Source organism: Erpetoichthys calabaricus, chromosome 7 (assembly GCF_900747795.2).
Source record: "Erpetoichthys calabaricus chromosome 7, fErpCal1.3, whole genome shotgun sequence".
Taxonomy (NCBI): domain Eukaryota; kingdom Metazoa; phylum Chordata; class Cladistia; order Polypteriformes; family Polypteridae; genus Erpetoichthys; species Erpetoichthys calabaricus.
In genome coordinates this window covers 194355307-194380596 of record NC_041400.2, presented here as the reverse complement: position 1 = coordinate 194380596, position 25290 = coordinate 194355307, and the positions used below count along the sequence as shown (strand labels likewise).

Below are 25290 nucleotides of genomic sequence, written 5' to 3'. Positions count from 1 at the left end.
CCTCTACAATTTCCAAATCCCTCAGTACCTCCTTAGTAGTCCCTGTTACCGCTCTGAGGTTATCCACTTGCTCACTTGTGAAGACCTCAGAAGAATGTAAGTTTAGGGCATCCGCTATTTCATTGTCTGTATCTTTTAATTCCCTTTACTATTTCTGATGCCCTTCACCTCCTCCTTGACTGTTCTCTTACTATTTAAAGAATCTCTTAGGGTCGTTTCTCACCTTATCTGCTATATTCCTCTCCAACTGTCTTTTAGCCTCCCTGATATCCTTCTTGATGGTTGTCCTCATGTTCTCATACGCTATACAGTTCACTTTGCAGTCATTAGCCTTATATGCCTTATAAAGCAGCTTTTTCTTTTGCAACTTCTTTTATAAATCTTTATTAATCCACCGTGGAGTTTTTTTTTACTTTCCTATTAATTCCAAATTTTGGTCTGTATCTGTCCTGCATCACATGTCAAACATTTTTAAACCTGTTCCACTGCTCCTCGACTGTATCTGCACTTAACAGTTTATCCCAGTGTATCCTACTTAGACTTTGTCACATCTGCACAAAAGTAGCTGGTCTCACTAACGTCCTATAGACCTTCCCTTTCACTCTTGCCGATACCCGTCTGTCACAAATCACTCCTGACACTCTTCTCCACTCACTCCACCCTGCTTGCACTCTCTTCTTCACTTCTCTTCCACAATCCCCGTTACTCTGTACTGTTGATCCCAAGTATTTAAACTCATCCACCTTCGCCAACTCTACTCCCTCATCCTCACCATTCCACTGACCTCCCACTCATTCACACACATGTATTCTGTCTTGGTGGTCCTACTGACCTTCATTCCTCTCCTCTCATATCTCCACCTCTCCAGGGTCTTCTCAACCTGCTCCCTACTCTGACTACAGATCACAATGTCATCAGCAAACATTACGGAGGACCACGGGGACTCCTGTCTAATCTCATGTGTCCACCTGTCCATCACCATTGCAAATAAGAAAGGCCTCAAAGCCGATCCCTGATGTAATCCCACCTCCGTCACTCCTACCGCAGACCTCACCACGGTCACACTTCCTTCCTACATATCCTGTACAACTCTCATGTACTTCTCTGCCACTTCCAACTTCCTCATACAATACCACAGCTCCTCTCTGGCCACCCTGTCATATGCTTTCTCCAGGTCCACAAAGACGCAATGCAACTCCTCCTGGCCTTCCCTATACTTCTCCATCAACATGCAAGACAATGATTATATTTGTACAGCGCATCCGGAAAGTATTCACAGCGCATCACTTTTTCCACATTTTGTTATGTTACAGCCTTATTCCAAAATGGATTAAATTCATTTTTTTCCCTCAGAATTCTACACACAACACCCCATAATGACAACGTGAAAAAAGTTTACTTGAGGTTTTTGCAAATTTATTAAAAATAAAAAAACTGAGAAATCCCATGTCCATAAGTATTCACAGCCTTTGCTCAATACTTTGTCGATGCCCCTTTGGCAGCAATTCCAGCCTCAAGTCTTGTTGAATATGATGCCACAAGCTTGGCACACCTATCCTTGGCCAGTTTGGCCCATTGCTCTTTGCAGCATCTCTCAAGCTCCATCAGGTTGGATGGGAAGCGTCGGTGCACAGCCATTTTAAGATCTCTCCGGAGATGTTCAATCGGATTCAAGTCTGGCCTCTGGCTGGGCCACTCAAGGACATTCACAGACTTGTCCTGAAGCCACTCCTTTGATATTTTGGCTGTGTGCTTAGGGTCGTTGTCCTGCTGAAAGATGAACCGTCGCCCCAGTCTGAGGTCAAGAGCGCTCTGGAGCAGGTTTTCATCCAGGATGTCTCTGTACATTGCTGCAGTCATCTTTCCCTTTATCCTGACTAGTCTCCCGTCCCCACAGCATGATGCTGCCACCACCATGCTTCACTGTAGGGATGGTATTGGCCTGGTGATGAGCGGTGCCTGGTTTCCTCCAAACGTGACGCCTGACATTCACACCAAAGAGTTCAATCTTTGTCTCATCAGACCAGAACATTTTTTATTTCTCATGGTCTGAGAGTCCTTCAGGTGCCTTTTGGCAAACTCCAGGTGGGCTGCCATGTGCCTTTTACTAAGGAGTGGCTTCCGTCTGGCCGCTCTACCATACAGGCCTGATTGGTGGATTGCTGCAGAGATGGTTGTCCTTCTGGAAGGTTCTCCTCTCTCCACAGAGGACCTCTGGAGCTCTGACAGAGTGACCATCGGGTTGTTAGTCACCTCCCTGACTGAGGCCCTTCTCCCCCGATCACTCAGTTTAGATGGCCGGCCAGCTCTAGGAAGAGTCCTGGTGGTTTTGAACTTCTTCCACTTACGGATGATGGAGGCCACTGTGCTCATTGAGACCTTCAAAGCAGCAGAAATTTTTCTGTAACCTTCTCCAGATTTGTGCCTCGAGACAATCCTGTCTCGGAGGTCTACAGACAATTCCTTTGACTTCATGCTTGGTTTGTGCTCTGACATGAACTGTCGACTGTGGGACCTTCTATAGACAGGTGTGTGCCTTTCCAAATCAGGTCCAGTGAACTGAATTTACCACAGGTGGACTCCAATGAAGCTGCAGAAACATCTCAAGGATGATCAGGGGAAACAGAAGGCACCTGAGCTCAATTTTGAGCTTCATGGCAAAGGCTGTGAATACTTATGGACATGGGATTTCTCAATTTTTTTATTTTTATTAAATTTGCAAAAATCTCAAGTAAACTTTTTTCACGTTGTCATTATGGGGTGGTGTGTATAGAATTCTGAGGAAAAAAATGAATTTAATCCATTTTGGAATAAGGCTGTAACATAAAAAAATGTGGAAAAAGTGATGTGCTGTGAATACTTTCCAGATGCACTGTATATCACACAGATTAAAGAACCATCAACAACAAATCAAATTAAATCAATAATATATTGAACAATTATTATAAAAGTAAAGTTGAATAAATTGGACTCTGCAAGTGCAAGAATAAAAGGTAAAGTAGCACCTCCGGTTAACGGAAATAGTCCAAAAGTTGATAGTACTAGGTAGGGTGTTGTACCATGTTAGCCATTATGAATGTAGTAAGAAGTCAAACAAATGGACCCCTTTAATTGGCTAACTAAAAACATTACAATATGTAAGCTTTCAAGGCAATTCAGGCCCCTTCTTCAGGCAAGATGTTGAGGCTTGAGTTGCCTCGAAAGCTTGCATATTGTAATCTTTTTAGTTAGCCAATAAAAGGTGTCATTTTGCTTGACTTCTCACCAAAAGTTGATAGAAATCTACGTTTTCTATTTAATACCTGCATGCAAAATTTGGTTGACCTAAGTGAAAGCGTACTCAAGTTATCATGTTTACACACACACACACAGACAATTCCAAAAATGGTAATTGTCGGATTCAGGCAGGTCTAAAATGTCGAGAGTCATCAAAATCTACGAGGTTGAGTTTTGGGACGATTACAATACTCTCCCCTATACTTCGGATACGTGAAAGTAAAAAACTTTAGGAGGAAACCAAATCACGACAGCCATAATGCAGTTTCGGCATCAAGGTGCATTCTACATAACTTACCTGTTTCCAAAATGCAGATGTTCTCCATTCTTAAACCATCTAATGGACGGTTTTGGATTTCCTGTGGCTTCACACTTCAAGACCAGCTTGTTCACCCTGCCGTGCAGCAGCACATCTTGTCCCACATGACCTACAAATTCTGAGGAGGAGGTCTCTTGTGGTCTCTTCTGATGATGTGGTGTCGTACCAAACACTGGCGGTCGAAAGCTTTTGTCGGAATCTCTGAACTCTGGATTTGCCAAAGTTGCTTCCGAAGGATGAGATTTATGATCCATCGATTTCCAGGAGTTGGATGCATTGAATCCACCGTCTGGATACTTCAGTACGTTGTCAGTGTGGATCTCTGACAGTAGCTGAGTGATGAGTTTATCTGCATGAGAGGTCTGGAGTTCCTCAGGCTGAGAGAATACATTCTTGATGATCTCATCCAACCGTTTCTGGTCAATGGTAAGGGTCATTGGTGCTGCAACCTCAAGGCCAAAGTCGTCTTCTAAAAGTGAAGAATTCCTCTCAGATGAGTCCAGCGCATCCAGAGATCCCAAATGCTCTTCATCTAAGCCCATCTTCTCAATGAGATGCAGGACAATGTCATCATATTGACTGAAATGACCAGGAGTTAACCAAAGTTTGGCATTGTGTACAGAAACCGGAAGGTTCCTGGGTGATATCCATGGCTTATCCTTCAAGTTGGGGCCAGGTGGGTGAAGGACAGGCTTTTGCTTGAATCCAATGAGCTTAATTATAAAGTTTTCCTGAGCTTGGCCAGCTATACATGTGTAGATACCAGCATCTGACAGCCTGAGATGATGAATGCTTAGGTAACCATATGGACTGACTGTAAGGTGTGATGATCCCGCCAATAGTTCTCCATCCTTCTCCCACCGAATCAGAGTTTTCCGAAGCCTCCGATTGGGACATCTAATGACAACTGAGGTGGTTGGAATTAGGAAAGCATAACCTCCTACAACAAACTGTAGCCTTCTCTCCTTTCTCAGCTGGATGTAGACCTTCCTCAGGGAGAACAAGTAGGCTGTCAATTTTGGGACAGGCTTCGAAGGCTCTGAAATACAGTTGAAGAAACAGTGCCATGGTCAAAAAAGGAAAAATTTGGGACTTGGGAGAATCAAATACCGAAAAGTGTCATCACACCGAGACATGGAGTTGAAGCAGGAACCTGGACAACCTTTAAGAAGAACGTGAATGAGATAAGGGTGTAGCACTGCTACCGTAGGAAGAACTCCATTTCCCAGCAGCCCAAGGAGGATTACCCACATAGGATGACTGAAACGGAAGCAGGGGCTGCTGGGGACAAAAGAGGCCGGCAGGAAAGTTGAAAAGGTGGGCCCTGGGAAGCAACGGGAGATCGGTGTTTTTGTGTATTCTGTCCAACATGTCATCTGAAAAGTCAATCGCGGCCCTGGATCGTTTCCCATTAGGGTGAATGGACTGTCTCGTGCCTGCCTATCGTGTGTATGATGGTGGATTAATCGTTGAGCGTCTTCAAAAGGAGCGCTCCTGCAAATCTCACCCCAGGCCGCCCAGGACTACTCGGGATTGTCATCCTCTCACCAAACCATTTCATCCACTTTTGCTGTATTGGACTGTATAAGGACGTTATGAGTGTTTATTGTTGGGGTTCATCGTTATGTTATAACTGTATCGCCGTAGGGGAAAGGGGAAGTTTGTTTGTTTGTTGTTGCTGTGCATTGGGTTTTCATTTAATAGATTATTTATTAATTCATTGGTTTTATGTCTGTGATTGTGAGTGTGTGTGGGTCGGGCCAAGGCTGGATGCGTCCCTGGAATCTCCACCAAAAAAATAAATAAATCACCGTCTCATCAACAGTGTGAATCTTAGCAGCTACCAGACCGCTACAAGGGGACAGCTTAGGTATTAGCTAAACAGATGGGCTTGATGGACAAAATGGCCTCCTCACATCTGTCAAATTTCTGACGTGTCAAGTTATAAACGAGGACTTCACCCTGGTGCGTATCTCTAAGTGTTGCTCACTCCTGATCCTACCTACCATAGCATTTTGTGAATGGCATGCGATGACAGCAATGAGGTTTGACTTCATACATCAAAACGAAAGGTAGAAGAGGAAATAACCAGGGGTCTCATGCATTACGCCGTGTGTACAATTCACACTAAAACATGGCGTACAGACAAAAGCAGAAATGTGCGCATGCACTAAAAAATCCAGATGCATAAATCTGTGCGTACGGCAACTTCCACGTTCTTCCGCTCCATAAATCCTGGTCAGCGTGAAAAGTAATGCACGTGCACGCGCCTGCTGTCCCGCCCCAACTCCTCCCAGAATTACGCCTCTTTGAATATGCAAATTAATATAAATAGCCCTTAAGCTCAGCGTTCTGTGAAAAGACAATGACAAAAGCACAGGGGAAATAGAAGAATTTCAGCGAATACCAATGGAAGCAAAGAAAAAACGTACTATTTGTTGGTTTAAACAGTGATAAAATCAACAAAAGGAAGTTGATCGAGTGACATAGCGTGTCAGAGAAACTCGAAAGTTCAAGTTCACAAAGTCACACACTACCCAAAATAAAAAAAGAAGTTGTCAGATATCAAAGTCATCGTCAAAAGGCAAGTCGTAGCCCACCGTCTGAGTGTCATATGAAAGCTTATTAGGGTACAGAGAAAAGAAAAAAAAAAAATAGGGACACACTGAGAAAAAAGCACAAAATGTCAACTTTAATCTCGAAATTTCCACTTTAATCACGTAGTTTATTTTGTCATTAAAGTAGAACATCATAAACTTCATCTTAAAATCGTGTAGCTCTTTTAGGGCGGATGTCGACTTTTGTCGACAGGAGGGGTTGAGGGCGAATGTCGACAAAAGTCGACATCCAGGGATAGAGGGCGACAATCAGCTGTTAATGGCGACAAAACTCACTGTCACGTCGCAGGCATTCCATCTGTACCTGGAGGAATGCTAGACTCGTTGACTTGGCAACTAATCCTTGCTTGTGCGTGAGTTGCGAAAATGTAAACAATGGCAAGATGGCATCGACATGTCACAAGGGAGCGAAGCGAGTGCAGAAAAGAAAACACTTGGCAGACAATGTTTTGCGCATTATCGCGGAGTCGGACTCTGATTTCTCAGAATCGGATTTTATTGACAGTGATCAGGAGATCGAACAACAGAGTGAGAAGCCAATGCATCTACGGCAAGGTTCGCGTGGGAGGAATACACAGACATTGATCCGTGGGAGTCGGACTTCACAAGACGGTATGGCTTGCTGTTGGACACGACAGATCACCAGCTGCTGAACTACTTCAGGCTGCTCTATCCTGATGCTGCTTTTCAGCTACTGTCAGACGAGACAAACAGGTAGGCAGAGAAATTTTTTGAATCGCGGGCTGCGCTTGCACCGCATTCTCGTTTTTCAAAGTGGAAACCCACAAGAAAAGACGAAATGAAGCGCGCTGTGGCATTACAAATAGAGATGGGACAGAACTGGTGATATAACTTCAGAGAGCATTGGTCCAAACGTGCTTTGTCCCCTGGTGGCTTTGGACAGGTTATGCAGCGTGATGATAGGTACGTGCTGCTGCAAAGTTTTATTCACTTCTGTAATAAACAGAAGCAAATCCCATGGTGTGAGCCGGGCTATAACGCCATGCATAAAGTTCAGCCCCTGCTTGACATTGTGGAACCAAAATAGAAACAATTCTATCAGCCTGGCTGTGATTTGTCTGTGCATGAATCTATGATAAAATAAAAGGGACACCTTTTTTTCTAAAAAATTTTTGCCAGACAAGCCCACAAAGTATGGCATAAAGGATTTTGTACTGGCAGAAGCAAACACTGGTTTCTGCCGGAAAGTAATTACATATACAGGAAAGTATTTCTTTCAAAGAGAGAACTGTCCCTTGACAAGTCAGGTTGTGCTGGAGCTGCTTCAGGGCTATGAACATTTGGGTCATGTTGTGTACATTTGGACAATTTTTATACATGCCCAGAATTGTTCATGGAGCTACAGAGCAGAGGAATTGGAGCTTGTGGCACAGTGAGGGCGAACAGGAGACACAGGCCTTCACAGTTGAAGCCAGACAGGTTGAAGAGGAAAAGAGGTGACAATACGGTTTTCATGTGGGCAGAAAACTTGGTGGCAGTGGCATGGCACGATGGCAAACGGGTGACTTGTCTCTCTACAGTACACACTAACAATATATGTGAGAAAGTGCAGCAACAGACAATTGAAAAGTAGGCACCAAAGCAACACATATTGTAAGGAGTGCAATGTGGCAATGACTGAAATTGGCTGCTTTGAGCGAGATCAGACTTTGCTGTGTAAAATGTATGTGAAATCATAGAGTATGCAGGCTCATACAACATGCAAGACAGTAACATCTGTCAAAAGTAATTTTTTTTTGTTGATTTCAATTGCTTTGTGTTATTTTTTTTTTAAAAAAGTTAGTTTTTGGAAAAATATTCAACCCTGGGAGAAAAGAAACAAAAAAAAAATTAGCCCCAAAAGAGTTAATTTACTAGTTTCTCAAATCCCATCGTAACTAAAGTAGCACGTTAAATGCTTTGTTTTGTATTTGATTTTCCATGTGCTCTATGTGTGTGAATCACTACGTGCATCTTAAATGGGCTTTCTCTTCCTCCGACAGGACACAGAATCCATTACATTCATGATATTACAGCTCTCTGAATAATTAAAATACTGAGATGTATACGTGATATCTTTTTCATGATGATAGGAGTTAAAGCGTGTTATTAAACATGGGAACACGGTGGCACAGTGACTGTTCCTGCCTCACGTAAGATGCTTGCTGCGCTGTGCGCGACCTTTGATGAAATCATTTATTGCAGCAGTACTGTCTCTCTCACTCCCCCAATTCCTGTCCTTCCTTTTCTTTCTCTAAGTAACCAATCGCCACACAATCAGCTCTGTAATAGACGTTAAGCCATCAGTAAGCTGAGAATGCAGATTATTCAAAACTTTTAAGGATCATTGAAATATCTTCATAGTACGTGTTTAATTATTCTATCCATCTATCCATCCAAGGTCACGCCAGCCCCAGCAAGAATACAGCGTGAGGCAAGAACAATCTCTGAACGGGGCACCAGATCGTCGCTAGTGCTGCGACACCGTGTCCTCACATGTTTAATTATTAATAATATAGATTATTTAAATGATGTTAAAATTTTATCTGTATAATGTAATAAACATTTTGCTGCATTTCATCTTAAAAATGATATCGTCATCATATGTAAATACGCGTTTTATAAAGTGGCACAGGTTGTGCAATATTATAACTGTATCACAAGTTTACAGTGAGGTGATTGTACTAATAAGTACAAACAGTTCTACAAGGACCACTTGATGGACTGATTGAGTGCGTTTAGAGTTCTTGAGATGAAACTGTTTCTGAACCATAAGGCCCGTACAGGAAAGGCTCTGAAGCGTTTGCCATATGAGAGCAGTTCAATAGATAGCATGGCTGAGGCAGCATGTGCTTCACGCTGTATTCTGATAATTCTCTTTCTGATCAGCTGCTGTAGAGCTCTGATTCCACACTCAGATACAGTGGGATTAATACTTGAGAGTAACAACGCTAAAGCAGCTATGGTACTTGGAATAGTTTGGCCATTCCGTGGACCATTATATTATTACACGTTAATTACAATCAGATGCCTTGAACTAATAAACAATATGCAGTTAACTTCAGTCTATTTGATAAAGCCGCGTCAGGGATGTGGATCTGAAAAAGAAAGGGAAACCACACCGGAACAGTAGCACTGCTTTGACGCTGGGTGCCGCCAGTTTGCAAAACCAAGCGCAGAACTTGCGTACGCCAAGCATTTAGATGGCGTGAAAATGTGCGTGGCTTTACGCCAAGTTTAGTTTTTATACATCGCATTGTGAGCATGGAAACGGGAGTACACAACATTTATGTGCGTACGCACCGTTTATACATGAGAAATCTGTCCTAACGCTCGTCAAAACCGAATCGCTAATAGGCAAGAAAAGAGAAGGAGCTGAGAAACCTAAAGATCGAAAACAGAAAAAATGAAAGATCAGTCAGGGTTAGGGTAGGGGATATTGCCTTTCGGCACGTGCAGGGGTACACTGACCAAAGATTTTAAAATTAAAATATATCAAAGTTCACAATTTTGTCCATTAATACTGCAGGGCCTATTTGTCATTTAAACCTATTGGGGCATACGTGTTAAGTTTCTCAATCCACTCCTTTTCTTTCCTAATGCGACATGTTTTGTTCCAAAAATCTTCCGAAGCCAATCCAAACATAATAGGATTATGGTTATCCTTGTCAAAATGTTTATACAGGGCTGTTTGTTTTTCTTGTGATTCAATTAGTCTTCGATGCTGAATAAATCTTGCCCTTACTGAATTCTTAAGTTTCAACAATATATAACATTTGGCATTCTGCACACTGAATGGCATAAATACTGTTCTGCGATTGTAAAGAAAAGTTTTGGAAAATAGAGATTTCAATTTCTAGAGAAGTGTTCCCTACTGTCTTTTCATTGACAAATGGGACCTTCCAAACAAATCTATTGTTTTTAGTTCCAGTACAAGATCCACACACTCGGATAAGGAAAGGTCTTCACTAACGTCCTTTTAACTCTTCACACCCATCAACCAGGACTATGTCCTACCAACAGAACTCCCAGGACACCTATGACTATATAGAACTTGCAAAAAATGAATAAAGAGGATGATAAAGTATGGCATATATAAGCCACGATTGTATGTTGCAAACTGTAGTTCAAGATGTTTTAAATTGTTTTAAACTCCCATCAGATCCTGGGGTATTACGCTTTTTGGGTAGATTCAAAATGGGTGTAAGGGATGCGTGGAAGAAAGTTAATTAAGTGAGCTCTTTAAAAACGAGCCAAAAAGACGCTGAGGGGATCGTGATCAACAGTCTGTAATTGTGTCTATTCATCACACACACTACTGGATTATCACTTCAACTGTTTTTCCTGGCTGGATGTGCAGTCCTGTGCCTGCTTGTTGATGTGGATTCATCGTTATTGGCTTCATCTTTGTCTGCTTGGGGCACTCCTAATCACATCAAATCTTCAAGTTGCAAAGGGAACCTGGTAGGACAAAACTTTACATCTCCTTCAGAGGGCTGCTGACTGGGTTTTCCATTCCACGCTCCATTGTCATCTGTTTCTGCTGTACTGGACTGTGTTGAACTTTTATTTTTATTGTTAAGGGTTTGTGTCTCAGGTCCTCCTTGCATAGAGTCTTCATGTTCTCCCCGTGTCTGTGTGGGTTTCCTCCCACAATCCAAAGACATGCAGGTTAAGTGAATTGCTGTTTTTAAATTGGCCCTAGTGTAGGCTTGGTGAATGTGTGTGTGTGCCCTGTGATGGATTGCCGCCCTCTCCAGGGTTTGTTCCCTGTATTGTGTGGTAAAAAATATAACAAGAAAAATTAATAGTTGTGAGGTTTGTATTTTATATCTTAAAGTAATTAAGCACATTTAGCAAAGTTCACTATGTAATGTAAAAGCATTTTCAGGTAAACTAGGGCAGCTGAAGCAGGATGCAAGCAGACTACATTAGGCTGTTTATTTGCTGTATGAGGAAGGCATCTGCCTTCAACTTCTGTGCTAATAAAGAAAGGAGCTGAAAATGCCAAAGCAAACACATGATGCTTGACAATAATGATCTACATGTTTTTGCTGACCGTGTTTACCGTATATACTCATGGATAAGTTCTTCCACGCATAAGTCGGGACTTGATTTTATCATATAATTTCTGGTATTTTATAATGTCGGTCATATAAGTCGAATGTAGAAAACTCATGCAATTGGTCCAAGAGATTATGATATGCTAACGCCCGCCCACCTGAGAGAGTAACCACGGAGCACATGTCCTTCTTTTTCTATGTGGGTGCGGCAATGCGCTGTATCAGCTCTTTTAATCTTTTAATCTTTCGTCATAACTCTTCCCCTGTAGCCCTGGAATCAGCCAAGTCGCTCTTCTCTGTACGTTCTCTTGTGCTGTTAAGTCTTTATGGAGACCAAAACTGCACAGAGGACTCCAGATGAGGCCTCACCAGTGTGTTATAAAGCTTCAGCAGCCCCTCCTGTGACTTGTATTGCACACATCAAGGCGCTATATAACCTGTCATTCTGTTAGCCTGCTTAATGGCTTCTGAACACTGACGTGAAGTTGATAGCTTAGAGTCCACTACGACTCCTCAATCCTTCTCATAAGGTGGACTTTCGATTTCATCTCATTTTAAAGTCACCGTCTCAATCCACTCCACTAATTCCCTTCATCATTTAAAACACTTCAGTCAGCCAGTCAGGTCTCCTCTTCATCTCTATAAATGCTAAGCTCTTTTAATCTTTAGTCGCTCTTCTCTGGACTTTTTCTAGTGCTGCTATGTCCTTTTTGTAGCTGCACCCAATACTCCAGATGAGGCCTCACTGGTGTGTTATAAAGGTTGAGCAGAACCTCCTGTGACTTGTACTCCACACATCAAGGCGCTATATAACCTGACATTCTGTTCGCCTTCTTAATGGCTTCTGAACACTGACTGCCAGTTGATTGTGCCGAGTCCTCTACGACTCCTCAATCCTTCTTATAAGGTGTATGTTCAATTTTTCCGACCGTCCATTGTGTATTCAGACCTCACATTTTTACTTCCTATGTGTAATTCTTTACATTTACTGACATTAAATTTCATCTGCCACAAATCTGCCCAAGCCTGTATGCCATCCAAGTCCTTCTGTGATGATTCAATTGATCAACATGATCTGCCAATCCACCTAATCTTGGTAAAAGAGGAGAGAAGAAGACTGGAATGCTTTGTGCATTCCCACTTCATAAATGCTTAGCTTTTTAGATCAGTGTTTCCCAACTGCTGGTCCCCAGACCGCAAAAATTTCTAGCCGGTCTGCGAGAATCAGGTAAGGCAGGTATTTTAGTGAAGTTGTTCCCAACTGCCAGTCTGTGGCTTTCTCTACTGTTAGTAAATCCGGAAGCTCCCATCCCTAAACCCATCTCTGATCGATTTCTGATTCAATGTTAATAAAGGCAACCATTTAAAACACCAGGGAGACAATCACACCCACCTGCGATTTAATGTTTATAAATCTAGCCGCTCAAAACTGAAGATGCGCCCCTCTCCATCTCTGTGTGTGATTTCTCTGGAAATATCCATGAGGAGCTTCTTGAACTTCAACCAGTTTACAAGTGAAAAAAAATTGTGAGTGGTCTCCCCTCGACTTTCTCGTATATTCAGATATGGGGATGGAAATTTGAGGAGTAAACCGCAAGCCAATGATTATATTTTTAAATTACTGCTCGCTTCGCTTGCCAACCCCCCAGGCCTGTGTTACACGCTAGCCACTTTGTGTTTCAGCTGCTCGCGTATGGGGGTGCAGTGTACAATTTAAACAGATTGCTATTTTCATGGGAATTGTTACATATGTGTAATAGAACTAACTATTTTACATTGCAGCGAGTAATTAACCATAGTAAAAAATAGTAAAACGTAACATTATACGATTTTGTTCTGTTGGATTTGAAATTAACATACAAATACTTTTTAAACTTACACTTTTACTGTAAAACTTCAGTTAAAATAATTTTTTAAATTAACTTTTTGATAATAACACATTGAATTTTGATTCCGTGTTTGGACTTGCATCGTGACAACTCAACGTATAACTGCCCGTGAGTGAATTTTGTTTCTTTCTCTCTAATAAATAAACCGGCTTTTTTGAATGTTTGTTCCTGTGATTTGTTAATCGTCTTTGTGAAAGCTATTCTAACGGGAAACTGTAAACGTTTTATTACGAATGGCATATCGAGATCTCCTTTGATGTCTCACGTTATCCTCTGAAGATGTACAACATTACATTTCTTGTCTCCTTTTAAATTTTACATGTCAGAATTGATAGACCAATTTTGGGTACAACTAATCTTGTCCTGTTGCATAGCCCATCACTAAGACATAAATTACGCAATATCATAACGATACGTCCTTCTTACTACAGTAATTCGGCTGGTGGAAGACCAGATGGTGTTAACAGTTGTAGATATTCTTCGTGATATTGTAAGTTGATGTTTTCATCTTCCGTACCTTCACCACCAACTGTTTCACCACAGTCTATTGAGACGCATGTAACCAACTGGCCGTGTAACCGATCGACAATATTGCCGTTAGTTTGTATGACTTCATTGTTTCTCGTTGCTAGGATTGCCCGTGTATTCATTTTTTCTGTTGATAACTTTTTGGGATGAAATTCTTCAATAAGATTTGGACATAATATGTCTTCTTTTATTGGGAACTTAAAGTGAGGAAAACGTAAAAATTTATAAGAGCTGAGAGCGCAGGAACTGTGATGGCAAAAGTATTCACACAAATGAGAGATGAGAGGACCGCAGGTGTGGGCAGTGAACCAGAAATGGTGGAGAGAAGGGTGGGATTTGAAAACATCTCATGGCCAAAGTCTCTTCCAAAAAGTCTCGTCTTGTTGCAGGATTTTATTTATATAATAGAGAGATGTACATTAAAGAACCATCAACAACAAATCAAATTAATAACATATTGAACAATTATTACACAAGGAAAGTTGAATAAATCGGACTCTGCAGCTGCATGAATAAAAGGTAACGTACCAGTTCCGATTAGAAGAAATGGCTCAAAAGTTGATAGAAATCTACATTTTGTACCTAATACTTGTATGCAAAATTTGGTTGACCGAAGTGAAAGTGTACTCAAGTTATAGTGTTTATACACACGCACACACAGACAGAATTCTAAAAATTGCATTTTCAGACTCAGTGAGGTCTAAAATGTCAAGATGCATCAAAATCTTGAAATCAAATTTTTGGACTTCATATATGAGAAAGTAAACAGGATGAAAACCACAGTTTTAGATCAGAAACATTTCTTACTTGTGCAAGGTGCTAATGAGCAGGGTCTGACCAAGCGTGGCTGTGGAAGGCTGGAACAGCGACCAGGATTGAGGGTCACAGACTTTCCGTTCCTGTCCATTTTCCTGCAGAACACCGAGATACTCTGGGTGCCTTCTCCACAGGTCACTGAGCACTGGTACCATAATACGGAAAAAGGAAACAATCAGATAGATGTGAAAGGCGTTATATAATAGATAGATAGATAGATAGATAGATAGATAGATAGATAGATAGATAGATAGATAGATAGATAGATAGATAGATAGATAGATAGATAGATAGATAGATAGATAGATAGATAGATAGATAGATAGGAAAGGCACTATATGATAGATAAATAGAAAGCCACTATATGATCTGTCTGTCTATCTGATAGATAGATAGATAGATAGATAGATAGATAGATAGATAGATAGATAGATAGATAGATAGATAGATAGATAGATAGATCATATAGTGCCTATCTATTATAAAGTGCCTTTCACATATATCTATCTATCAGATAGATAGATAGATAGATAGATAGATAGATAGATAGATAGATAGATAGATAGATAGATAGATAGATAGATAGATAGATAGATAGATAGATAGATAGATAGATAGATCATATAGTGCCTATCTATTATACAGTGCCTTTCACATATATCTATCTATCTATCAGACAGACAGATAGATAGATAGATAGATAGATAGATAGATAGATAGATAGATAGATAGATAGATAGATAGATAGATAGATAGATAGATCATATAGTGCCTATCTATTATAAAGTGCCTTTCACATATATCTATCTATCAGATAGATAGATAGATAGATAGATAGATAGATAGATAGATAGATAGATAGATAGATAGATAGATAGATAGATAGATAGATAGATCATATAGTGCCTATCTATTATACAGTGCCTTTCACATATATCTATCTATCTATCAGACAGACAGACAGACAGACAGACAGACAGACAGACAGATAGATAGATAGATAGATAGATAGATAGATAGATAGATAGATAGATAGATAGATAGATCATATAGTGCCTATCTATTATACAGTGCCTTTCACATATATCTATCTATCTATCTATCAGATAGATAGATAGATAGATAGATAGATAGATAGATAGATAGATAGATAGATAGATAGATAGATAGATAGATAGATAGATAGAAAGCCACTATATGATCTATCTATCTGATAGATAGATAGATAGATAGATAGATAGATAGATAGATAGATAGATAGATAGATAGACAGACAGACAGAAAGGCACTATATGATCTATCTATCATATAGTGCCTTTCTTTCTAATTATCATATACATAGAAAGAAAGAAAGAAAGAAAGGAACTTTCTAAACAGTGAAAATCAAATTCTAATTGCGTCAGGACATTCTCCATTTGATACGTACTTGTGAGCGCTCCAGTACGGCCCACTCCACAGGGCACTCTGTTTTTCCACAGGTCTGTTGGGTTCTCGGACTTGGAGAAGAGCAGAAGGTCTCGGGCAACTCAAGAAAACTGCCATCAGCCATCCGTTGCTTACACAGCACTTGGCGGAACTGAAGGCCCAGGCCACAGCTCTTGGAACACTGTGGTGAAACAAAACAGAAAAGGAGAGCAGCAAATCAGTTCCTGTGATGCTTCCGGTGTCCACAGTCACGGTCACCAGTTCCTGTAAGAATATCTAAAAGTTCACGACCGTGATGGACGCTGAAGAGGCAGACGAGACTTTCTATGCAAAAGTATGTGCAGAATGTCATTCAGAATAGAGAATCAAAGTGCTACAGTGCATAAATAGGCAAGTCATTCAATAAACTGTTCCTATTAAGTGGTGTCTCCAAGAGTGCTCCATAAATAAATCACTCTAAAAACCTCAGATAAAGCCGAATCCATGATGTTTTTTCCTTTCATTTGTAGGTACCCGGAGATCCTTTGGCAGAGCGAGATTACCAGCTTTGCCCTCGCCATTCTGCCATTCTGCTGCTACAACACTCCAGATTTGTCTACACTTGTTTCCCCACCCTGCACGACTCTCCACCCTTCTCCTGTGCTCTTTATCAGTAAATCAGCCATTTAACGGCCCCACGATGTCAACAGACATCAGTCCTGCTCCTTCACGAAGCTCAGCACGCCATTCATCCTGGCATTCTCAGAGCAGATTACACCCCAAAATGTTCTTTGATTGACCCAATGATCTTTATCTAGATTTTGTTTGTTTCACTGTTTTCTCATCAGCCACAAAGAATATGCAACATAAGCAAATTTAAAGAGACAGAACAAGCACAAAAAAATCTATAAAAATAGAACACAGTAGGAAACATTTGGGACTCTGGTCCCTGAAGAAAGCACACGAGGTCACTCTGCCAAGAGCCCCGCATCTTTTTTATGCCTTAATGGTTTGTATGACTGTTGAAGTATACGACTTGCGTATGCAATGAAAACGATTAGGCAGCCGGCGCAATGTGCTTCATTATCAGCAGATGTCACCGAGTACTGATATATAGTCGAGGCAGCCCACACTTCTAATTTGTGGTCACATACCGTGACAGAAGTTCTCAAGTAGGACCAATACTACAGTTCAACAATAGCAAAAATAACAATAAAAAACATTAACATATGTTAGAGGAGAGAGAGAGAGTTAGGCGCCTGCGTTGATATAGCGTATTGCCGCACCCACAACATGACAAACCAACTCAGGATCCCAGATCAGGACCTGAGTGCAGCCATGCAGAGGGTGAAACGTCAGCACCATACTAGTTCAGATGAAACGGAACAGAACAGGGTGAGCTTTTTTATGGTGGCTGGGGTGCCAATCCTGCCACTACGCTTCACGTTTTCCCTGCAGGTTGGAGGGCCTACTTGAAGGGCTGGATGCAGGGCATACCCAGGATGGAGCAATTGCAGGTTAGGAGCCTTGCTAAAGGGTCCAATGAAGTCACTTTTGGCATTTATGGGATTTGAAACAGCAACCTTCTGCTTGCCAGCACAGATCCCTAGCCTCAGAGCCACCACTCCACCCATACAGATAGATAGATGAAAGGCACTATATGATAGATAGATAGATAGATAGATAGATAGATAGATAGATAGATAGATAGATAGATAGATAGATAGATAGATAGATAGATAGATAGATAGATAGATAGATAGATAGATAGATAGATAGATAGATAGATAGATAGATAGATAGATAGATAGATAGATAGATAGATAGATAGATAGATAGATAGATAGATAGATTGATTTTTCCCTGCAGGATGGAGGGCCTACTTGCAGGACTGGATGCAGATTAACGTCATACCCGGGACGGAGCAATTGCAGGTTAAGGGCCTTGCTTAAGGGCACAATGAAGCGGAGTCACTTTGGGATTTACGGAATTCAAACTGGCAACCTTCCGATTGCCAGTGCAGATCCCTAGCCTCAGAGCCACCACTCCGTCCAAACATATGTTAAAACATAAGTTCTCAAATGACTACACTAATGGTGGCTATTGATAAGGTGCATGAGGCAGAGGAGAGGAGTCAGGGGAAGAACTTTGATTACTGTCTGTTTCTTAACATCAGCAAAAATAAGGAACCACAACAATGAGCATCTGCGTCCAGTTACTATTCAAGGAGTGGATGTAGTGGTGGTCCACTACTACAAATACTTAGTGGTCCACATCAATGATAGGTTGGACTGATCTCATAACACAGAGGATCTATAAAAGAAAGGGCAGAGAAGGCTCTTCTTCTTCAGGAGACTGAATTCTTTTAATGTGGGAAGTGACACTCTTCACATCTTCTGCAACTCTGTGATGGCCGGTGTGGTGTGCTGGGCTGGTGATATCACGACAGGGCTACCGAATTAAAAGGGCGGGCTCAGTTATGGGATATACTCTGGAACCCCTGGAGGTTGTGGAGTAAAGGAGAGAATGAAGACGAAACTGAGTGCCATTATGAACAACGCAGCACATCTTCTCTGTGACACTCCGACACGGAGGAACTTCAATCCATGAATCACTCCGCAAAAGTGTGTCAAGAGATGCTAACAGCAATACCTACAGGGATGAAACCGGAGCAGCTGAAAGTTGCCCACACAAACACGAGGAGAACACGTACATGTCATACAGGGAGGACCCAGGGATGCAACTCCTGGTATCTCCTTACTGCGAGGCATCATCAAAAAGTTCACTTCCTAATTTAAAACAGAACCCTTTTGTACCTCAGAATTCAAAAACTCTTAATGAATTCCTCTCTAGCTCTTGACTTGTGCTTGTACTTTTGTCTTGCGATTTGGCTATGGTGGCAGTGCAGATTTCTTTCCGGTCTCTTTTCTGATTTCTGACTACGTTTTTTTCTCCCAGTTGCTTTTCAGATACCTTGTAAGTCTTCCTAACAGAATCAAGGAGACGTTTTGCAGCAAGAACCACACAGCAAAACTGTTTTTGATCCAAGTGTCAGGTACCCTGGAGCCGACTTTACACCATCGCTTCCTGGAGAATTCTGGGTAGATTGCCACAGCAACCAATAATGCTAACATCTCAAAATGGCGGCATCTGCAAACTAAACAGAATGACGTTGCGACACAACAGTAACATGTTTCAACTTACTCAAGATCCCTTCTACGGTGTCCCCCCCATAATGTTTGGGACAGAGACTCATTTCTCTTTCCCCCTCTGCTTTACAGTTTCAAATTACAAATCAAACAATTCTGATGTCGTGATTAAAGTGCACATTGCAGACTTTCATGTAAGGGGATTTGCCGACATTTCCAGTCACACAACACTTATTTCTACACAGCCCCCCCCCCCTTTTTTCAGGGCACCATGTTTGGTGTCACAGGTATATGTGACTTCTCAGGTGGCTTTCATGGCTTCATAAGACCCCTCAGCCTGCTTCTACCCTTTGGAGTGTCTGTAGTTGCCATTGTTCAACATGAGGACAAGAGCCGTGCCAGTGAAAGACAAAGAAGCCATCATGAGGCTGAAAAACGAGAATAAAACCTTCAGAGCCATCTTTGGATGGAACACAGAGGGGGACACACTGCAAGATGGGCACCACAAAACAGGATGGCAGTTTGTGACAAAGGACGTCAAAGAGCCTGCAGAATTCTGGGAAAAGGTGTTGTGGACCGATGAGACAAAGATGAACCTCATCACAGTGATGGCGACAAAGGAACTGCCCGAGATCCAAAGCAGACCACCTCATCTGTTAAACATGGCAGTGCTGGGGGTGTTATGGCTTGGGCATGTATGGCTGGCACAGGTCCTGGCACACTTCTCTTCATTGATGATGGAACTGCTGACGGCACAATTAATTCTGAGGTGTGGAGAAACATCTGATCTGCTCAAGTCCCAGTAAAGACCTCCAAACTCACTGGACGGCACTTCATCCTACAATAAGATGATGAGCCAAACACACTGCTGAGGCAACATGGGGGTTAATCAAAGGTAAAAAAATGGAGGATTCTGGAATGGCCAAGCCAGTCACCTGATTTCAATCCAACTGAGCAGGATGACAGCTGTGGCACAATGACAGAAACTCTTGATCTGCTCAAGTTCCAGTATGTGCCCCCAAACATCCAACAAGAAGATAATAATCCTAACACACTGCTGAGACCACACAGTGAGCTCTTTAAAGTTTGAAAACAGAAAATTCTGGAATGGCCAAGCCAGTCACCCGATTTCAATCCAAGTGGGCAGGCCTTCCATATGCTGAAGAGAAAACTTAAGGGGACAAAGCCCCCGCCACCCCAAAACGAGCAGGAGCTGAAGATGGCCGCATGAGAGGCCTGGCAAAGCATCACCAGAGAAGACCCTCCGCACCTGCTGATGTCTGTGAATGGCAGACGTCAAGCAGTCATTCCATGCTGGGATATGTGACAAAGTGCTAAATGTGACAACGGCTTTAACAGACCTGCCATTATGGTGCCCTGAAATGGGGGTGGGGGGCATGTGGGTAAAGTAGGGTGTGACCTGAAATGTCTGCAAATTCCTTTAAATGAATGTCTGCAACGTGCACTTTAATCACGACATCTGAATTGTCTGATTTGTAATTTTAAACTGTGGAGCTGGGTGGGGAGGAAATCGATGGAAGGTTATGTCTTTGTCCCAAACGTTATGGAGGGCACTGATGGATAAAATCAGAGGACAGATTCTGCGAACCTCAAAATAGTCGTCCACTTTTCTCAAATCACTTCAGCAAATCTCTTAAACATCTCATGAACACCACCGATCATATTTCTATATGCCTGGCACCACAGGGAGGGGTGCAGCTGGTCGCGTCCCGTTCTCGGTCAAACGTCATGTTAGTGGCTGTTAGGCAAAGTTTGCGATATTTTAAGAAACATGAAACTGTGCTGGAAAGTGGTGATGGAGTTCCTTTCATCCTCTGTAATTTTTTCCAGCCACATCATCAGTAAGTGTAGTCGGCAAGTCTGACAACCCCTCCGATTAGACATCGTGCAACACGCCACCGATTGAAAATTAGTCGGAACGAAAACCTGCAGCCGCAGTGGGCTCGTCGGGCTGAACTTTAGAAACAAATCAGTGCAGGGGACCAGCGACTCGGTCTCAAACGGCGTGCGAAACACGTCCTCCATGGATGTCACACTCCCCGACTTTGTCATGTACTGATGTTTAGGTTTACTCACAAATTCTCCCTCTCTCACTAGGCACCCCCTGGGGCTTGGACCTGAGTACAAGCCCACCTTGTCCTACTCCTCTGTGACTGCACACTCCAGCAGAGGGCTGCCCCTCAGATATGCCGGACCAGCTCGCCCTTTCATCCTGCACGGCTGTTCTGAGGTATTACGCTGCCCTGTATTGTATTACGCTATTTGCTTTTCCGATGGCGATGTTTCCTCCAAGCTCCCGCTGCTCATTACAGAATGTGTTTCAAATAACATTTCTGCTTGTAACAATCAGTTGGTGGTCTCTGCATGAGTTTGTTGCTCCCAAACCGCACATTAAGCTGCACAAAGAACTTGCCTGTTTGCCATTAGAGCAGGGTGCACACACGCTCGGTGGTTGCTGCCAGCTGCCCAGGGGGGGCGCTATTGTTTCCTTGAAATGCACAGCCCCTGCTTCACATTTCATGTGGTTTACATCTCAGTGCTGCAGGGTCACTTCTCCTGGAAGTTGCTGTTGGATTTTAATGGATCTTAAAGAATGCTGCCATATCAGTGCCAGCTCGCGCCATCTGCAGAATGGGCAAGTGATGTTTTAAACCCGAGGTCCACAAACCTCAGTGCAGGTCCCACCTATGACAGATGCTTTTGGAAGACAAATGGCATTTCTTAAAGAATTCCAAGTTTGCCAAATCACCTCCTCGTCCCACCTTTACACCTGGCAGCAGCAAGTGGTAGGTGTCTGAATTGTGTCCATGTGTCATTTTTTGGTGTGCAGAGTACATTGACACCTGGCGTTAAGATGCATTGCCGTGTTCCTTTAACGTAAGTTATGTGCGCATGTGTGTCAATTCTGGGGTTCTGACCTGGAAGGAATCCATTTGTGGCCTCGCCTTCACCTTGTGATTTAAAAGGCTCGTCTTCATCAAAAAACTCGTCCCCCAGTGGACGACTTCATCGAAATTTAGCACACTAATTCTTCAAGGAAATCTGTCAGTATTCATTGAGATATCGCAAATTAAACTTTTCAGATTTCAAAGCTTCCATGGGGTGGGGGGGGAGTAAATTGTTAAGAGGACTACTGAGGATTTATTTCTTCTTCTTTTTTTTTTTTAAATTATTAGAATTGCTGTATGTCTTAACTGTTAGCGGACTCCTCCTGAACTTAAAAGCAGCTTCTCTAAACCTACAAAGAGGAAGTGCAAATAAAGACAGGAGGGGCTTGGGGGGGTTCAGGGTTGCCAAGTCCCTAAAAAATCTATCCATCTATCTATTATATAATGCCTTTCATGTCTGTTATATACTGCCTTTCATGTCATTCTATTATATAGTGCCTTTCACATCTATCCATTTATTACTGTATATAGTGCTTTTCATATCTATTTATCTATCTATTATACAGTGCCTTTCAGATCCAGCATATAGTGTCTTTCATATTTATCTATCCTTCTATCTATTATATAGTGTCTTTTCATATCTACCTATTATATTGTGCCTTTGAGATTTGTCTATCCATCTATTATAGTGCCCTTCACATCTATCTATTTATTACTGTATATAGTACCTTTCATATCTATCTATTATATAGTGCCTTTCATATCTATCTATCTATTATATAGTGCCCTTCGCATCTATTTATTACTATATATAGCACCTTTCATATCTATCTGTTATATAGTGCCTTTCATATCTATCTATCATGTAGTGCCTTTCACAGCTATTATATAGTGCCTTTCACATGTATCTATCTATTATATAGTGTCCTTCACATTTATTACTGTATATAGTGCCTTTCATATCTATCTATTATACTGTGCCTTTCAGATCCAGCATATAGTGTCTTTCATATTTATCTATCCTTCTATCTATTATATAGTTTCTTTTCATATCTACCTATTATATAGTGCCTTTGAGATTTGTCTATCCATCTATTATAGTGCCCTTCACATCTATCTATTTATTACTGTATTTAGTACCTTTCATATCTATTATCTATTATATAGTGCCTTTCATATCAATCTATTATACAGTGTCTTTCATATCTATTATACAGTACCTTTCAAATCTATCCATCTATCTATTATATAATGCCTTTCATATCTATCTATCCATCTATCTATCTATTATACAGTGCCTTTCAGATCTATCTATCTACTATATAGTGCCTTTCATATCTACTATCTATCTATTATACAGTGCCTTTCAGATCTATCTATTATATAGTGCCTTTCATATCTATCCATCTATCTATCTATCATATAGTGCCTTTCACAGCTATCTATCATATAGTGCCTTTCATATCGATCTATCTATTATACAGTGCCTTTCATGTTGATCTATCATATAGTGTCTTTCATATGCATCCATCTATGTATTATACAGTGCCTTTCATATCTATCCATCTATCTATTATACAGTGCCTTTCAGATCTATCTATCTATCTATCATATAGTGCCTTTCATATTTATCTATCTATCTATTATACAGTGCCTTTCAGATCTATCTATCTATCATATAGTGCCTTTCATATTTATCTATCTATCTATTATACAGTGCCTTTCAGATCTATCTATCTATCATATAGTGCCTTTCATATCTATCTAAATGCTGAGATGATTCCTTCTCCTGGCTGAAATAATTTCAGAAATCACCAGACTTACATAGTTGAGCTGAACATACAGTGCTAAACTCTGCAACACAATCTTTGGAGCAGCAGGGTAATATGTTAAAAGTAACACACGTTATGTAATCTAATTACATTTTAAAAGCAACAAATAACCTAACGCATTAATTATTTAATGAAGTAAAAAGCCTGCGTTATTCTTATTCCAGCAGCACTGTGTGCAAGGCAAGACACACGCGGATTGGTATGTGGGTCCTTTGCAGGGCTCAATCCAGTAACAGAAATGTAAAGATAAAAGTGTCAGTTTGACTGAACATCTATTTCCTTAATTAAATTATTGATTGATTGATTGACTGGCTGTATTATTTGTCCTGTATATCTTGGTAAGTAAGCCAGATTTTTTGGATTGCTATTACGTTTAGTACATTACAAAAAACTCACATAATCTTTCTTTCAGGTAACAAAGGATACACAACAAGAGAGAGGAGATGTAACAAAAGGCTCTCCCACACACACAGTCGGTGATGTAGAGAGCAGCACGATAAAGAAACTTAGCAAATATGTCCAAAATTGCATCAATCTTGAGCACAAGGGCTCAGAAACCATAGGCAATACCATCCAGTGCAGAGAGGGGGCGCTGTCAATAACTCCATCTCCTTTTCCCTCTGGAGTTCCAAGGATTACCACCTGGACGACGAGTGGCCTTGTCTCCTCTTCCACCCATAACGCCCTGCCCCTTCAGCACTACAAAGATCCTGAAGCCACCAGAGTGTTTTTTGAGCACCGACATCTGAAGAAGACAGAGCTCCACCTCAGGGCTTTCTTTCTTTTCTTGGCTGCATGCTGATACCTTTTTTTGCACCCTGATGTGCATTTTCTTTTAACCTTTTCAAGTTCACCTTATTAAATGAGTTTACTGATTGGCACCCCAGCCCTTTATTGACTAATGGGTCTTTGTTTAATCTTACAGTGGTGTAGTCGGCAGGATTCTTGGGAGGAACATGACAAACTCAAAATATGGCACAAGCACCAGAGTTTTTAGTATGGGTTGTGTAACACCCAGGACAAGGAGCAGCCCTGCTGATTTCTAAAACCGCCACATAAAACAAACATGACAAGACCATAAGGAGGTACCTGCTGCCAGTCTTGCGGATACCATGAGGGTGGGCAGTCAAAGCGATTGCAGGCCTGCACCATGGCAGGCTTAGAGTGTCTGCACTTGTCTTCACTCACGACCACCGTCTCATTGTTCTCCCTGGATAAGAGGTGTGTACAGACCACGTCGCGGGTCTGCAGGCCTACTCCACAGGTGGCGGAACATGAACTCCACTTCCCAGCTTCCCACCTATCAGAGAGACAGAAAATATGGAGAGGTGGATTTAGAATGTCGAGCTGTCTGTAGAACAAGAGCAGAAAGGAGAAACATGTCATGAGTGGACTGAAGTGCTCAAACTGCCACCCTGTAACTCGTCTCGCGGGGCCAGATGCCATTCTCAAACATGAATACACATCTGGGGACAACCCGATAAAGT

At 41.6% G+C, this 25290-nt stretch overlaps 1 protein-coding gene across 4 annotated transcripts in view; it reads right to left on the bottom strand.

The window, feature by feature from the left end:
* Positions 1-25290, bottom strand: part of LOC114654202 (ADAMTS-like protein 1) — a 388522-nt gene that overhangs the window by 35151 nt on the left and 328081 nt on the right. For all 4 annotated transcript variants that reach the window (XM_051929878.1, XM_051929877.1, XM_051929879.1 and 1 more), the window contains 4 exons: positions 24893-25103; positions 15936-16115; positions 14501-14654; positions 3575-4634 (listed from right to left, as the gene is read on the bottom strand). In XM_051929878.1, coding sequence (XP_051785838.1) covers positions 3575-4634; positions 14501-14654; positions 15936-16115; positions 24893-25103 — 1605 coding nt within the window. The remainder of the gene's footprint in view (positions 1-3574; positions 4635-14500; positions 14655-15935; positions 16116-24892; positions 25104-25290) is intronic.